Raw genomic sequence first — 13,028 nt, 5'->3', positions numbered from 1 at the left:
ATGCGCAGAGGGGTGCTGGGAAATATGTAAATCAGACATGCATATGAGATCAGTAGCAGGGCTAAAGGCGGTCATTACCACAGCAGCACACAGAGGGTGTGTGTGTGTGTGTGTGTGTGTGTGTGTGTGTGTGTGTGTGTGTGTGTGTGTGTGCACGTGCGCACTCGCTACATTCATTAACTCACTGGGGGGGACATAGGTTTCAAAGCCCAAATACTACAAAGCTGAATAATTTAAGACATTGCAGTTGAAAAGTTGATTAAACATGTTTTATTCTGTGAAACAACCCCGGTATCGCACCTTGTATCAGCACTATTACAAGGGATATTATTTTGGATCCTACCTTAATCCTACATTATTGGTATAAACACAATTATTTCATTCCAGTTTCCTCCCTGTTAAAAAAATACACAAAAAATGAATGTGCTTTGCGTTTCGAATTCTTTAAAGCTGGCTAAATGTTATTGTTTATAGGCATGGCACATTTATGTGTGCTTTTCGTATCCTCCCCAAACCAATCAGTTGTTTGAATCAGTTGTGCTTCAAGCAAAGGAGCCCAGGATGTGTGTTGGATGAAGGCACCCACCAAAAGTCATGTTATTCCAGCACGATTCTCACTATTCACGAGTCATTACCCCTTTAAATGAAACACTGCCTGAGGACTAAACACGAAAAAAGTACAGAATTGTTTTCCCGGTTTCATCCCCTTTTTCCGCCTCCTGTTCAAATAAACGAGTTAAATCTTCTTCTTTCTCCTACTGCCTCTCTCACACACTCAGGAGTACATCAACATGTCGGCTGTAAGTAACACACACACAAACACACGCAAAATTGCGTCATCTCCGAGTCCCTCGTCTCCTGTCCCCTGTTCCAGACACTGACCTTTGACCTCTACCACCCAAAGTGTCCTTTGACCCCTATGTGACTCCTTTACCTGTTTACAAACAACACAATTCCCAAGACCTACATTTTATTACTCAATGGTTCATATATGTATTATCTTCTCTTCATTTGTGTGTGTGTGATGATGTGTGTGTGTCCATGTTTGATGATAAACATGTATGTGTGTGTTCCTCGAAGTCAGGGCTTCTCTTGCCTTCAGTGCTGCTGTAACTCTCCTCCCACTCCCCTCTAGCTGCTGCTCTGTTCCTGCTCCCCTGTATGATGTCTGACAGTTTAGATGTCTTTAACTATTGCTGTCCAGTTCCCTTGCTTTTTCTTTAATCTACGTTCCACCCTGTCTGATCTCTTCCTCCTCCTTATTGTTGCTCCCCTTCTAACTTCAATATAAGGGATTCATTTCCTCAAGCCTGCTCCTCAGCCGTCACCCTTATGGCTTCCTCTTCATATCCTTAGTGTAAACTTACCTTCTCTTTGCATGTCCTTTTCTCTCTTCTCCTCTCCCTTTTCTCACCACTCTTCTCTTTCCTTCCTTTCTTACCTCTTCTTCTCCTCCTCTCCTCTAATTCTCCTCCTCCAACACTCTCCTCTTCCTCTTTCTCTACTTAACCTCGTCCTCTCCGTCTCCCTTGCTCCCTCTGTCCTTCCCGCCCCCGTGATCCAGCGGAGGAGCAGTCAGTCAGCAGGTTGTTCCTTTGTGCTTGATCTAACCATGTGGCTGCAAGGTTCCTAAAGTGGAACATGGTTCCGTCAAGCACCATGGAACGGCCCTGCAAAACCCTACAGCATGACCGAGACGCAAGAGACAGTAATCTCCTGTCATCCCGTGTGTGCGTGTGTGTGCGTGTGTGTGTGTGTGTGTGTGTGTGTGTGTGTGTGTGTGTGTGTGTGTGTGTGTGTGTGTGTGTGTGTGTGTGTGTGTGTGTGTGTGTGTGTGTGTGTGTGTGTGTGTGTGTGTGTGTGTGTGTGTGTGTGTGTGTGTGTGTGTGTGTGTGTGTGTGTGTGTGTGTATTTTACTGCTATGATCTAAATTATTGATGCTGTCTTGTTTGTGCTGTGGTTTCTAACACTAACAGTTGCTTTGTAGTCTGATGGGACTGTAAAAAGAAACTATGTTTGTGTGGAAGCGTGTGTGACATGTATTTTCAGTGTGTGTGTTTTGTAATCGTGGCTCCGTTTTGGTTTTGATACAAATGCAGTGTTTTGAAGTATACAGTAGCTCATGGGGAATGTTGCATACACTTATGAACGCCAACGTTTTTTGAACATGTTTGGATCTTTTTGACAATTTTGAAAACAAAAGCAGCTTAGCCCCTCCGCACTGTTTTGAAATGCTTCCTTTGTATCACAACTGTCACTCCAGCCATGCTCTGTGTTTATGTTGGAACATACCAGTAAACGCTGGGATTCGACTCTTGCACGATGAGGGCACTCGGTGACGTTGTGATTGTGATTGTGATCAGGTACTGAAGATTACCGCAGTAAGCTTGGAGGGGACTGCTTCGCCGACTTGGCCTGCCCAGAGAAGTGCCGCTGTGAGGGCACCACGGTGGACTGCTCCAACCAGAAACTCACCAAAATACCAGATCACATCCCCCAGTACACCGCCGAACTGTGAGTCACGCTGTAGCTTTCTACTACAAAGTCTATCTGTGTGTGGTATAGAGGAAACCTTGCTTCAACCTCGATCTCCTCCCTCCTCCTCTTCTGTCTCCGTTTGTTCTGTTGTTCTCTCTTTTTGTCTCTGACCACCTCTTCTCTTCTCTGTTCTTAGGCGTCTGAACAACAATGAATTCACTGTGCTCGAGGCGACAGGGATCTTCAAAAAGTTGCCTCAGCTGAGAAAGATGTGAGTCACACATTTTGCAAACATACCGGGAACAAAGAGTCACATGTGGTTGTCGGAAACAGTACTCAGGTCACACAGAGAAAGCTGTGATTGTAATCGGGTTTTTACACAGAAATCAAATTGAACCATGTGTATTCGTCTATATTTACCCTACTCCCTCTAACTGGTACTCTGACTAGAACGATTCCCTATTGCTGTTTTTATCCTCCTCATGCTCTCTCTTCATCTACATTTTTTAACTCTTTTCTCTTTTACTGTCTTCTTAACTTTCCTTGCAGTAACCTGAGCAATAACCGTATCACTGACATAGAGGAGGGGACATTTGAAGGAGCCTCCGGGGTCAACGAGTTGATCCTGACCTCCAACAGACTGGAGAACGTACACCACCTCATGCTGAAGGGACTCGGTGGCCTCCGCACACTGTGGGTATACACACACACACACACACTCATTACATTTAGTTAATGCAGACGCACTCACATGATCTTATAAATTATGTGTGCAGAATTCAAATTTGACCACACAAAAACATGTAAAACAAACATGTTTTACATGGCTTGTATTATCATGAAAATATCTATATAATTTGTATTTCAAAGTAGGAAATTAAATCATTTGTGTGTCCCTCTGTGTCTGTGTGTGAGCAGTATGCTGAGGAGTAATCGTATCAGCTGTGTGAGTAACAGCAGTTTTGTGGGGTTGAGCTCCGTTCGTCTGCTGTCGCTCTACGACAACCAGATCACCTCCATGAACCCTGGAGCCTTCGACACATTGCACTCCCTGTCCACACTGTGAGTACACACACACACACACACACACACACACACACACATACACACACATATTAATGTAAAAGACACACACACAGGCACAAAATAGCCCTTCATACTCTCTTTGTTCTCCAGCAACCTTCTGGCCAATCCCTTTAACTGTAACTGTCACCTGGCCTGGCTCGGTGATTGGCTCAGAAGGAAACGCATCGTCACGGGTAACCCTCGCTGCCAGAATCCTTATTTCTTGAAGGAGATCCCCATCCAGGATGTAGCTGCCCAGGATTTTGCCTGTGAAGATGGTAAGATGGAGCATATTTATTCTTTACAGATGGCGTCACCTGCAGCTCCAAAATAAATGTGTTTTTAATTTTCCGTCATCATTTATCTACCATCCTTCCTCCTATCCATCCATCTTTGGTCAGGTAACAACGAGAACAGCTGCTCCCCAGTGCTGAGGTGTCCCGCAGAGTGCTCCTGTCTGGACACGGTGGTGCGCTGCAGCAACAAGGGCCTCAACACGCTGCCCAAAGGCCTGCCCAAAGAGACCACCGAACTGTGAGTGAGACCAACACAAAATAATTATAACTAGTCTGAGAAAAGAGTCCGATCTTCTAGATGACTCCCTTTCCAAACCTTAGATTAGACCTTTTTATCTCCAAGAAAATGTACTTCGATTTAAACAATAACAGTACTGTTCTGTTTATGTAGCAAGTATGAGCATTTTCTCAACACGTAAACAGAAAAAGGATCAGTAATTTGGAAAACACAACATTTGAAGATATATAATATATTATTTTACAGTAATAACTTACAAGATATCTGTTTCAAATTTAACAAGTGTACAATCCATGGCAAAACTGATTGATGCAAACTAAAATCAATCTACATACTTGTTTTTTTCCCAGGATGTCAATGAAATGTAATCTCATAGGCAGCACTGCAATTTCCCATTATAAACCTATGTCTGTGATGATTGATATAAAAGTTTCTCTGGTTTCACTTTGGGTTTTTATAGCTACAATAAAAGGGGTAAATATTCTCTACCCGGTGAAGCCCACCTGCTGTCCTGTCAGCACCTCAGGAGCTGTGCAGCTGACAGGACAGCTGGCTCTGAGGACAGTGAAGACATAACGGAGGTCGGAGGATGTGTAGGCGCATCAGTAATACTTATGCAGTCTTAAGTCTGGTGTGAAGTCTGGAAAAGAGACACTTTTTTTTTGTTTAAGTTTGCCCCCAAGGAAGCATCAAAGTTGTCTACTTTCGAAAATGTAAAACTTTATCTTGTACATCTTGCTTATTTTGTTATGTTACTAAAGCTGTACCCAGTCAGATGATGCGTGAAGTTTTAGAAACCAGGTTTATGGAGACATAGGTACACATAAGCGATTTTATTCCAGAACTCATCTCAAGACACACCCACAAAATCCCTGATGTATATCAAATTATAACTTTAAATTAAACAGCAGGCTAGGTTTTATTTTATTTCACCATTTCACCTGTGGGAAATGTGCTTTGTCCAATATTAAAAAAGACTTCATTAATATGCTGGATTAATGGCCCATTGTCACAAATTGAATATGATCTCAGCTGTGGGTGCGAGGCTGGATAAAACGTATAAGATGCATGCGGGGATATTAAACTCCAGTGTTTATTATGGCTGCAGCAGTAATGACTCTCACACTGCTGGAGATGAGGAATTTCCTACATGGCTAAATAACTCAATTTTCTCCCTTCTAATTTTCTCTCTCACTTTCCCAATCTTCCTCAACCTTGCATATTTCTGTCTATCCATCTTTCCCTATCGCTCTATTTCTTTCTGTCTCTCTCCCACTCTCTGTTTCTCAGGTATCTTGATGGCAACCACTTCACTCAGGTTCCTGTGGAGCTCTCCGATTACAAACACTTAACACTCATGTAAGTCTCACCCCACATGACCACGGCAGACACACCTACACTCACATCACAAAGTCAGAGTTCTGCTCAGTCAAACACAATTTTGAGGATCGTGAATGAGGATCGTGACTTCCTGTTTCCACTGCACTCTGCTTCTTAAGACCAAAACTAACCGACTGGTACTGAATCCGAGCTCTGTATTGAATCACTTTTCATGTGACCTAGTGTTGTCCAAGGAATATGTAGTACATATCGTTTTTGAGTGTGTGTATATGCATTTGTTTAAGCATGTGTTGACAATGCTGCCTGGGTTTGGTTTATGTATCTGCTATTGTTTCCTTTTCAGTGATTTGAGTAACAACCAGATCAGCACGTTGTCCAACCACAGCCTCAGTAACATGTCCGAGCTGCTTACCCTGTGAGTCTGCTTTACAGTCCCTTTGCTGTGTGTGTGTGTGTGTGTGTGTGTGTGTGTGTGTGTGTGTGTGTGTGTGTGTGTGTGTGTGTGTGTGTGTGTGTGTGTGTGTGTGTGTGTGTGTGTGTGTGTGTGTGTGTGTGTGTGTGTGTGTGTGTGTGTGTGTGTGTGTGTGTGTGTGTGTGTGTGTGTGTGTGTGTGTGTGTGTGTGTGTGTGTGTGTGTGTGTGTGTGTGTGTGTGTGTGTGTGTGTGTCACGAATGCTCAGTGAAAAACTGGACTTGACCAAATTCAAGCAGAAATCAAAGTCGAGTTTTGAGAACAGATATTTTGTCTGTGACAACGTAAACTTAAACCCATGGGAGCCATGAATGAGGTTTTATTTCCCCAGTGCATCATTAGCCTTTTCTAATCACAAAGCATCTTGGTATAAAGTCATAAGCTGTTGAAAATGTTGTCACAACAAAGCCACAAATTAAACAACAACTAATAAAAAAATAAGAAAGAAATATAATGAACCGATCAAGGATTGGAAGATAGTTTAATCAGTTTTAGTTGGGGAGGGAAACAGCAGCTATACACTAGTAAGTCTGTCGTGTAGATTGTATAAACGTGTTACTGGAAATGATATTACAAAGTCAATGAGTGTAATGAATGTTACAATTCTCACCTTGAGTGCAAGATGTTTGCTTGTGTGGGTGTGTGTGTTTCCAATTTCCAACTGTTTTGATGCTGACAAAGTGTGTTCAAATGTGTGTGTATTGCTCTCTTGCTTAACTCAGTAGTATGCAGTTACAAAAAGGATTTTGCTCAGAAGTGCCTTGCTGCATTTGAAGCTATATTAAAAAGAAATCTGCATTTGTCTCAACTCCAACATGTTTATTTTTTGTGTAAAGAATCCTGAGCTACAACCGCCTGCGCTGCATACCAGTGAGGGCGTTCGATGGACTCAAATCTCTCCGTTTGCTGTGAGTATCCTTCACAACACATGCAGTGTGGTCGATGACTCAGAAACCTGTGCTAAAGAAGCTAGACTTTCAACATCCAGAGCCTTTTCCTCACTCTTTCTTCCTCTATCTCTCGCCCTTTCTTAGGTCTCTCCATGGTAACGACATATCACTGATACCAGAGGGAGCCTTCAAAGACCTGTCATCGCTCTCCCACCTGTGAGTAACATAAAGAGACACACATCACAATGTACGTCTTTCTCTGGGATGGAAGTGTTTACCTACTAACCTTATGAAATTGCAAAATAAGGAAAACACATTATCATGACAAAAGAGCCTATCCCCATGGTTTAAAAGAAAAATGTATGTTGAGTGAGTCTCTGTGAATATATAAGGCTGCCAGAAGTAACTGAGCAACAAACCTACAGTATCTACAGCTACTGTATCTCCCTTCTCCTGCTCTTCTCTTTTTTCTTTAATATTCACGATTGAAATTAAAGATTGCTCTATATATATATATATATATGGTTGTATTCTAGTGCCTTACTCCTCTATTAAATGCTTCACTCTTCTAAGCTACAACACACGATTGGATTTGAATTGAATTTATTTATTTAAAACAAGGGACAGTGTACATTAATCAACATATTAAAAACATGTAAATGAATTCGAATTAGCCAAAAGGCTAGTTTTCACCGATAGTCCCTTTGCCAGATGGTGATAGGCATCCTAAAAGCAAGAATAAAAATACCACTACATTGTTATACAAAATAAATGTACATATTTACAATAGACGACATCACTGAATACAGGTAAGGAGCAAGTCATAATAATAAAGAAAACATTCACAATACGCACACATACACACACACACACACACACACACACACACACACACACACACACACACACACACACACACACACACACACACACACACCCACACACACACACACATCAGTGCTGACACTGTTGGTTGTCAATGAGCCAATCAATGACAATGAGTCAATGAGATTTCATTAATTTATTTTCCAAATAATAGATTTAAGCCAATATGCTACATGTATATTTACTAACAACAACAAAAAATACTTATTGTTTAGTGGCCAGATAGTAGCCAAGTAGCTAATGAATGAGCTGTTTGGTGATCATGGGTGAGCATGAATAAAGCAGATCAATCAATCAATCAATGTTTATTTATATAGCCCAATATCACAAATGTTACATTTGTCTCAGTGGACTTCACAGTGTGTACAGAATATCAGTATGACAATACGACACCCTCTGTCCTTAGACCCTCACATCGTACAAGGAAAAACTTCCAAAGAAAACCCACAGTTTAAAGGGAAAAATGGGAGAAACCTCAGGGAGAGCAACAGAGGAGGGATCCCTCTCCCAGGACGGACAGACGTGCAATAGATGCCGTGTGTAAATTGAAAAGATAATACATTTGCAACATAGGTAGTCCAAATGTTTGGAAATGCATGTGTGTATAATAGGAAGATGAATCCACGAGGATGTCAGCAATCTTGTGGGAGCCATCAGGGAAGTAGTATGATGAGAGTCTGGCAGGACCGCAGAGACAGGTTCAGCCACGACTCAAAGTCCAGGACTCAGATCCAGTGCTCAGGATAGAGGATCCAGGACACACGACCACAGCTACAGGATCAGCCTCGACTCAGGATCCCTGCGTATATATGGACACAAAAAAGAGATTTGGGGGAAGCTGTGTTAATCGGAACATGAGAGTACACAGGTACAAACAGACAGAAAGACGAAGTAAGGTGCCCCCCCCGACAGTCCAAGCCTATAGCAGCTAAACTAACGTGTCTACATACATGCACTCCCTTAGGATAGGTTGAGGGAAAGGGTAGCAAGTAAGAGGTAGGAAACAGAGGTGGAGAGGCACACGCAGGGAAAAGGTCCCCACTGGAACCTTAATTGGAATTGGTCAAAGGTGAGGAGTAGGTCTGTGACTACGTTCCACACTCCCCGGCCGGGATAGGCCTCTCTGCAACCTGTTACCCTCTATTAGAACCTCGAGATGATGCTAATGGGTTTATCCCAGTGCGATTTCAATGCTATAGTAGGGACCTGAATTTAGAGTGTGTTATCAGAGCTGTAAAACATCAGGAAACACTTGATGTGACGTGTTTTAAGTTTATCGGCCAACGTTCACTCTAGTCTAAGTTATTCATGGTAGAAATGTACCACGGTGCACGCATAATGGTAAGCATTAACACCGCGACCTTTCTGATTTTGACTCTCTTTTCATTTCCTGCACGTCTGATCTGTGATGTAGTTCTAATTTATCCTTCCTGTCATTATGTCTGAACGTTGTTCTCCTCTATCTCCCTGGCTGGCAGGGCTCTGGGGGCCAACCCTCTGTACTGTGACTGCCACATGCAGTGGCTGTCAGACTGGGTGAAGAGCGGCTACAAGGAGCCTGGCATCGCCCGCTGCACCGGCCCTGGTGACATGACCGACAAACTGCTGCTCACAACACCTTCCAAGAAGTTCACCTGCATAGGTAAACATACACTGTCATATAGACACAGCACTGTAGCTCAGGGATACATACACATGTCAGCAGATGTTCACTATAATAGACACATTGTACAAATGCATTTTGTTAGGTGTTTGAACAAAAGCATGCGCACACATACTTTGCAGAACATTATTATGCAGCATCACATACACACACTTGATGAGGACTCCCAGAGGAGACCACAAGTTGCCTTTTATAAATCTGTGTATTGTCAGTGATGTTTTCACTTGATTGTGACAAATTGTTGTTTTAATTTATATGATGCTCTAAAATCACAAGATTTTGCTTGTGAGCATGATTGTGGATACAACATATTATACTGCAAATTACTACTAACTGTTAACCTTTAAACCTTATCATAACATTAACTTTGAATATATGACTGAATCCTATTTTCAACCTAATCTAACTGACCACTGTAGAAGTCCCGGGGCCTTGTGGTTTTCTGGTGCCAGGTAAAGTAGCCAATCATATCCCAGTCATTTGTCCTCAGTCTCTCCTACCCCAGCTCCTCAAGACAGTCCCGGCCCAGTTTTCCTCGTCCTTTGAGCCCTACAAATCTTTATTGTTCTGCTTCCCTTTCAGCCCTCATGTTCTGTTCAGTTTTGTGTCCCAACTGTTGAGCTTAATGTCCTGTCTGAGATTTGGGCATAAGTGTGTCCTCTGTACATGTCATGGCCCTGCAAAGAAAATGTATTCATAGGCCAGTAACATTTGTGCAAGTCTTGCTTGTCATATCCATTCAACTTTTAAAAATGGTTGCACGCAAGTTTGAAGGTGCTTACATTCCTGGTTGTGTTGATTTTTTTCTAATGTATTTACAAATGTTGTTCTTAAAAATACAATGTTTCATTATCACTGTCTTAAAATTCAAGGTGAAAGGTCAAATAAACAAATTAGCAAGTGGGTATTATCCCCATCTTTTCCCCGGCACAAAAAGATGGCTTGAGTTGATACAAGGTTTATTGTGGGTCCCTGGTCATGTACAGACGTCTGAGTGTCAACCTGTCAGCCCTGTCTTGCATCCCAAAATAAAGAACATTATATGAAGCTAATCTTATCTCTGGTGTGTGTGTGTGTGTGTGTGTGTGTGTGTGTGTGTGTGTGTGTGTGTGTGTGTGTGTGTGTGTGTGTGTGTGTGTGTGTGTGTGTGTGTGTGTGTGTGTGTGTGTGTGTGTGTGTGTGTGTGTGTGTGTGTGTGTGTGTGTGTGTGTGTGTGTGTGTGTGTGTGTGTGTGTGTGTGTGTGTGTGTGTGTGTGTGTCTTTGCTTCACACAGGTCCTGTAGATATGAATATACAGGCCAAATGTGAGCCTTGCCTGTCTAACCCCTGCAAGAATGATGGCTCCTGCTCCAACGACCCAGTGAACTACTACCGCTGCAACTGCCCCTTTGGATTTAAGGTACACATGGTGTGGAGAGCCAAAATTATCTGGCGCAAGGGTCTCTCTTTATCACAAAGGGATGAGATAATCCTAATTCAAATACCGGCATTAAAATAAGTTATTTCGAGGCACTAAGTGTATTTGTGTTTGTTTGCATGCAGGGACAAAACTGTGAGGAGCCCATTCATGCCTGCATCAGTAACCCGTGCCATAATGGAGGCACTTGTCACCTGAAGGAAGGAGAAGAGAGCAACTTCTGGTAAGAGACTATTGAATAAAAGAAAAAAAAACGGATGAATGTGTCTTTTATGGTTTCAATCAAGTGGATTTCCAAAAAAAAATTAAATGGATATCAGATGACTTGTCTCAAGAACAACTGCTCAACTATCTAAAAACTATAATGTTTTTTGTTGCTCTGTAGAAAGGTTTTTTAAAGCCACTTGTTAAGCACACATTAGTGATCTGTGGACCCTCAGTAGATAAATCCCTCTCTGGTACTTTTCATAACAGTCTTTCTCTCCATCTCTGTATTTCCATCTTTTCACTCTCTCTTCCTTCTCGGCGTCAGGGGTTGAACATTTATCGTGAAGAGCTGCCGTTGACTATTTAATGAGATATTAATCCACCCGAGTGTGTGCCGCATAAGAGCTCTTTATTAGTCCTATAATATACCGATCGGTGTCTGTGTGTGTGAGTTTGTGTGTGAGTGCGCGCAGTAATAAACCTGAGTGGTAGTTACAGAGTTGAGGCACGTTCCCGTTAACAGAATTATGACTCTCTACTGGGAATATGTATACGGAGCTGACATTGCTGTTACGAGCTGCATGAATGGATAATGTGTGAGTGATTCTTTGTCATCCAGTTGATATTGCTCTGTATGCGGCCCTACATGCTTACAGATGTTTGTATCTCTGTGTGATCTCAGGTGTGTGTGTCCAGAGGGCTTTGAAGGCGACGCATGTGAGATCAACATCGATGACTGCGAAGACAACGACTGTGAGAACAACTCCACCTGCGTCGATGGAATCAACAACTACACTTGCATGTGCTCAGCAGAATACACAGGTAACTTTCCCATTGCGCTTTCCCAGATCAAATGTCTTGTCATTGAAGAAATATTGAACTTTTTATTATTCCCAACAGTTTTAATGATTTCAAATTTGTCTCTCAGAATCCTCTTTGTCCATCATTATTTCAATATGGTTAATGATTCAAAATACCACAATACTTATAGGCGTTAGGGACCTCAATCTTCAGCTTATCATGGTCACTTAAAGTAATGGATGTCTATTGCCCAAATACCTTTTGGGATTTGTAAATAACATTTTCTTTGAAGTTTAATGTACAAACAAGCTTGTGCCTTTGACGTTTTATTGGAGAACCAGATTTGTTCTAATACATTTTACATCTGTTGCTCTAATGAGTTAAAAACATGCTTCCAATAATGACAGGCCATTGGGTGACACTTATCAGTGATAAATCATCCATTTCAGCTTCATTTATAAGGATAACTAGGGGCCTGCTGCATCTATCAAAACGGTTTGGATGGACGTATTCATATGATAACATGTTTAATCACGGAAACAAATACCAAATGACTTGGACTTATAAGACTGAATGCCAATAATTGTGCCGCGAGCAAAGGAAAAAGCAATTTACCACATTATAAAAAGCTAACATTCAATAGAGAGGATGTCGGGGTCAATACAGGAGAGACAGGAATTTCTCCTGTGAGAAATCAAAATATAGCCTATTCTAACTTATGTTATATCTAGTTATTACCCAATTCATTGTATGTCTTAAATCATTATGTAAATCACGTGTTTAAAACTGCAACCAATTACTTCCACTTTTACATGCAGTTTGTCCATTTTTGCCCTGTTTGTACCATTAGTGGTCAACTTGTAATGACTACTCAATGGGTTGATAACAATCAAGGTGGGTGGTCTCATGTGTACCTGAGCTGTAGAAGTGTTCAAACTGTGAGTCCCTTCACATTGTCTATGGGAAAAATACATGGCACTTTTACTTCCAACTTCCCCCACATTTTAACCGTAGTGTGTCCAATGAAACATGCGGAACATACTCAGAAAAAGCAGGCTTTTAAACAGTGACACACTGCAGACATGTTCATATTCTGTTTACTAACACGGGTCTGTTGCTACTTGTTTGTCTGCTTTTGCACTGTGCTAATCATCTCTGATGGCTAACCTTTGTGGCGGTGTTCTCTCTCTGTCTTTCTGTCTCGCTGTCTTGTGTCTTTTTTTCGTGTCTGGCTCTGCTTTCTATCATCTGTCGTTCTTTTGTGGTTGCAGCTGCT

The 13,028-nt window shown here is 41.9% G+C and overlaps 1 protein-coding gene across 2 annotated transcripts in view; it reads left to right on the top strand.

Moving 5' to 3' along the window:
* Positions 1-13,028, top strand: part of slit2 (slit homolog 2 (Drosophila)) — an 89,018-nt gene that overhangs the window by 65,305 nt on the left and 10,685 nt on the right. For both annotated transcript variants that reach the window (XM_034211566.1, XM_034211565.1), the window contains exons 15-28: positions 2,364-2,514; positions 2,675-2,749; positions 3,028-3,171; positions 3,397-3,540; positions 3,655-3,821; positions 3,945-4,077; positions 5,368-5,436; positions 5,762-5,833; positions 6,726-6,797; positions 6,924-6,995; positions 9,143-9,306; positions 10,602-10,726; positions 10,870-10,967; positions 11,634-11,773. In XM_034211566.1, coding sequence (XP_034067457.1) covers positions 2,364-2,514; positions 2,675-2,749; positions 3,028-3,171; positions 3,397-3,540; positions 3,655-3,821; positions 3,945-4,077; positions 5,368-5,436; positions 5,762-5,833; positions 6,726-6,797; positions 6,924-6,995; positions 9,143-9,306; positions 10,602-10,726; positions 10,870-10,967; positions 11,634-11,773 — 1,626 coding nt within the window. The remainder of the gene's footprint in view (positions 1-2,363; positions 2,515-2,674; positions 2,750-3,027; positions 3,172-3,396; positions 3,541-3,654; positions 3,822-3,944; positions 4,078-5,367; positions 5,437-5,761; positions 5,834-6,725; positions 6,798-6,923; positions 6,996-9,142; positions 9,307-10,601; positions 10,727-10,869; positions 10,968-11,633; positions 11,774-13,028) is intronic.

Source organism: Gymnodraco acuticeps, unplaced genomic scaffold, assembly GCF_902827175.1.
Source record: "Gymnodraco acuticeps unplaced genomic scaffold, fGymAcu1.1, whole genome shotgun sequence".
Taxonomy (NCBI): Eukaryota; Metazoa; Chordata; class Actinopteri; order Perciformes; family Bathydraconidae; genus Gymnodraco; species Gymnodraco acuticeps.
Note: the sequence above shows the minus strand (reverse complement) of the source record. Positions and strands in the feature narration are given on the sequence as shown.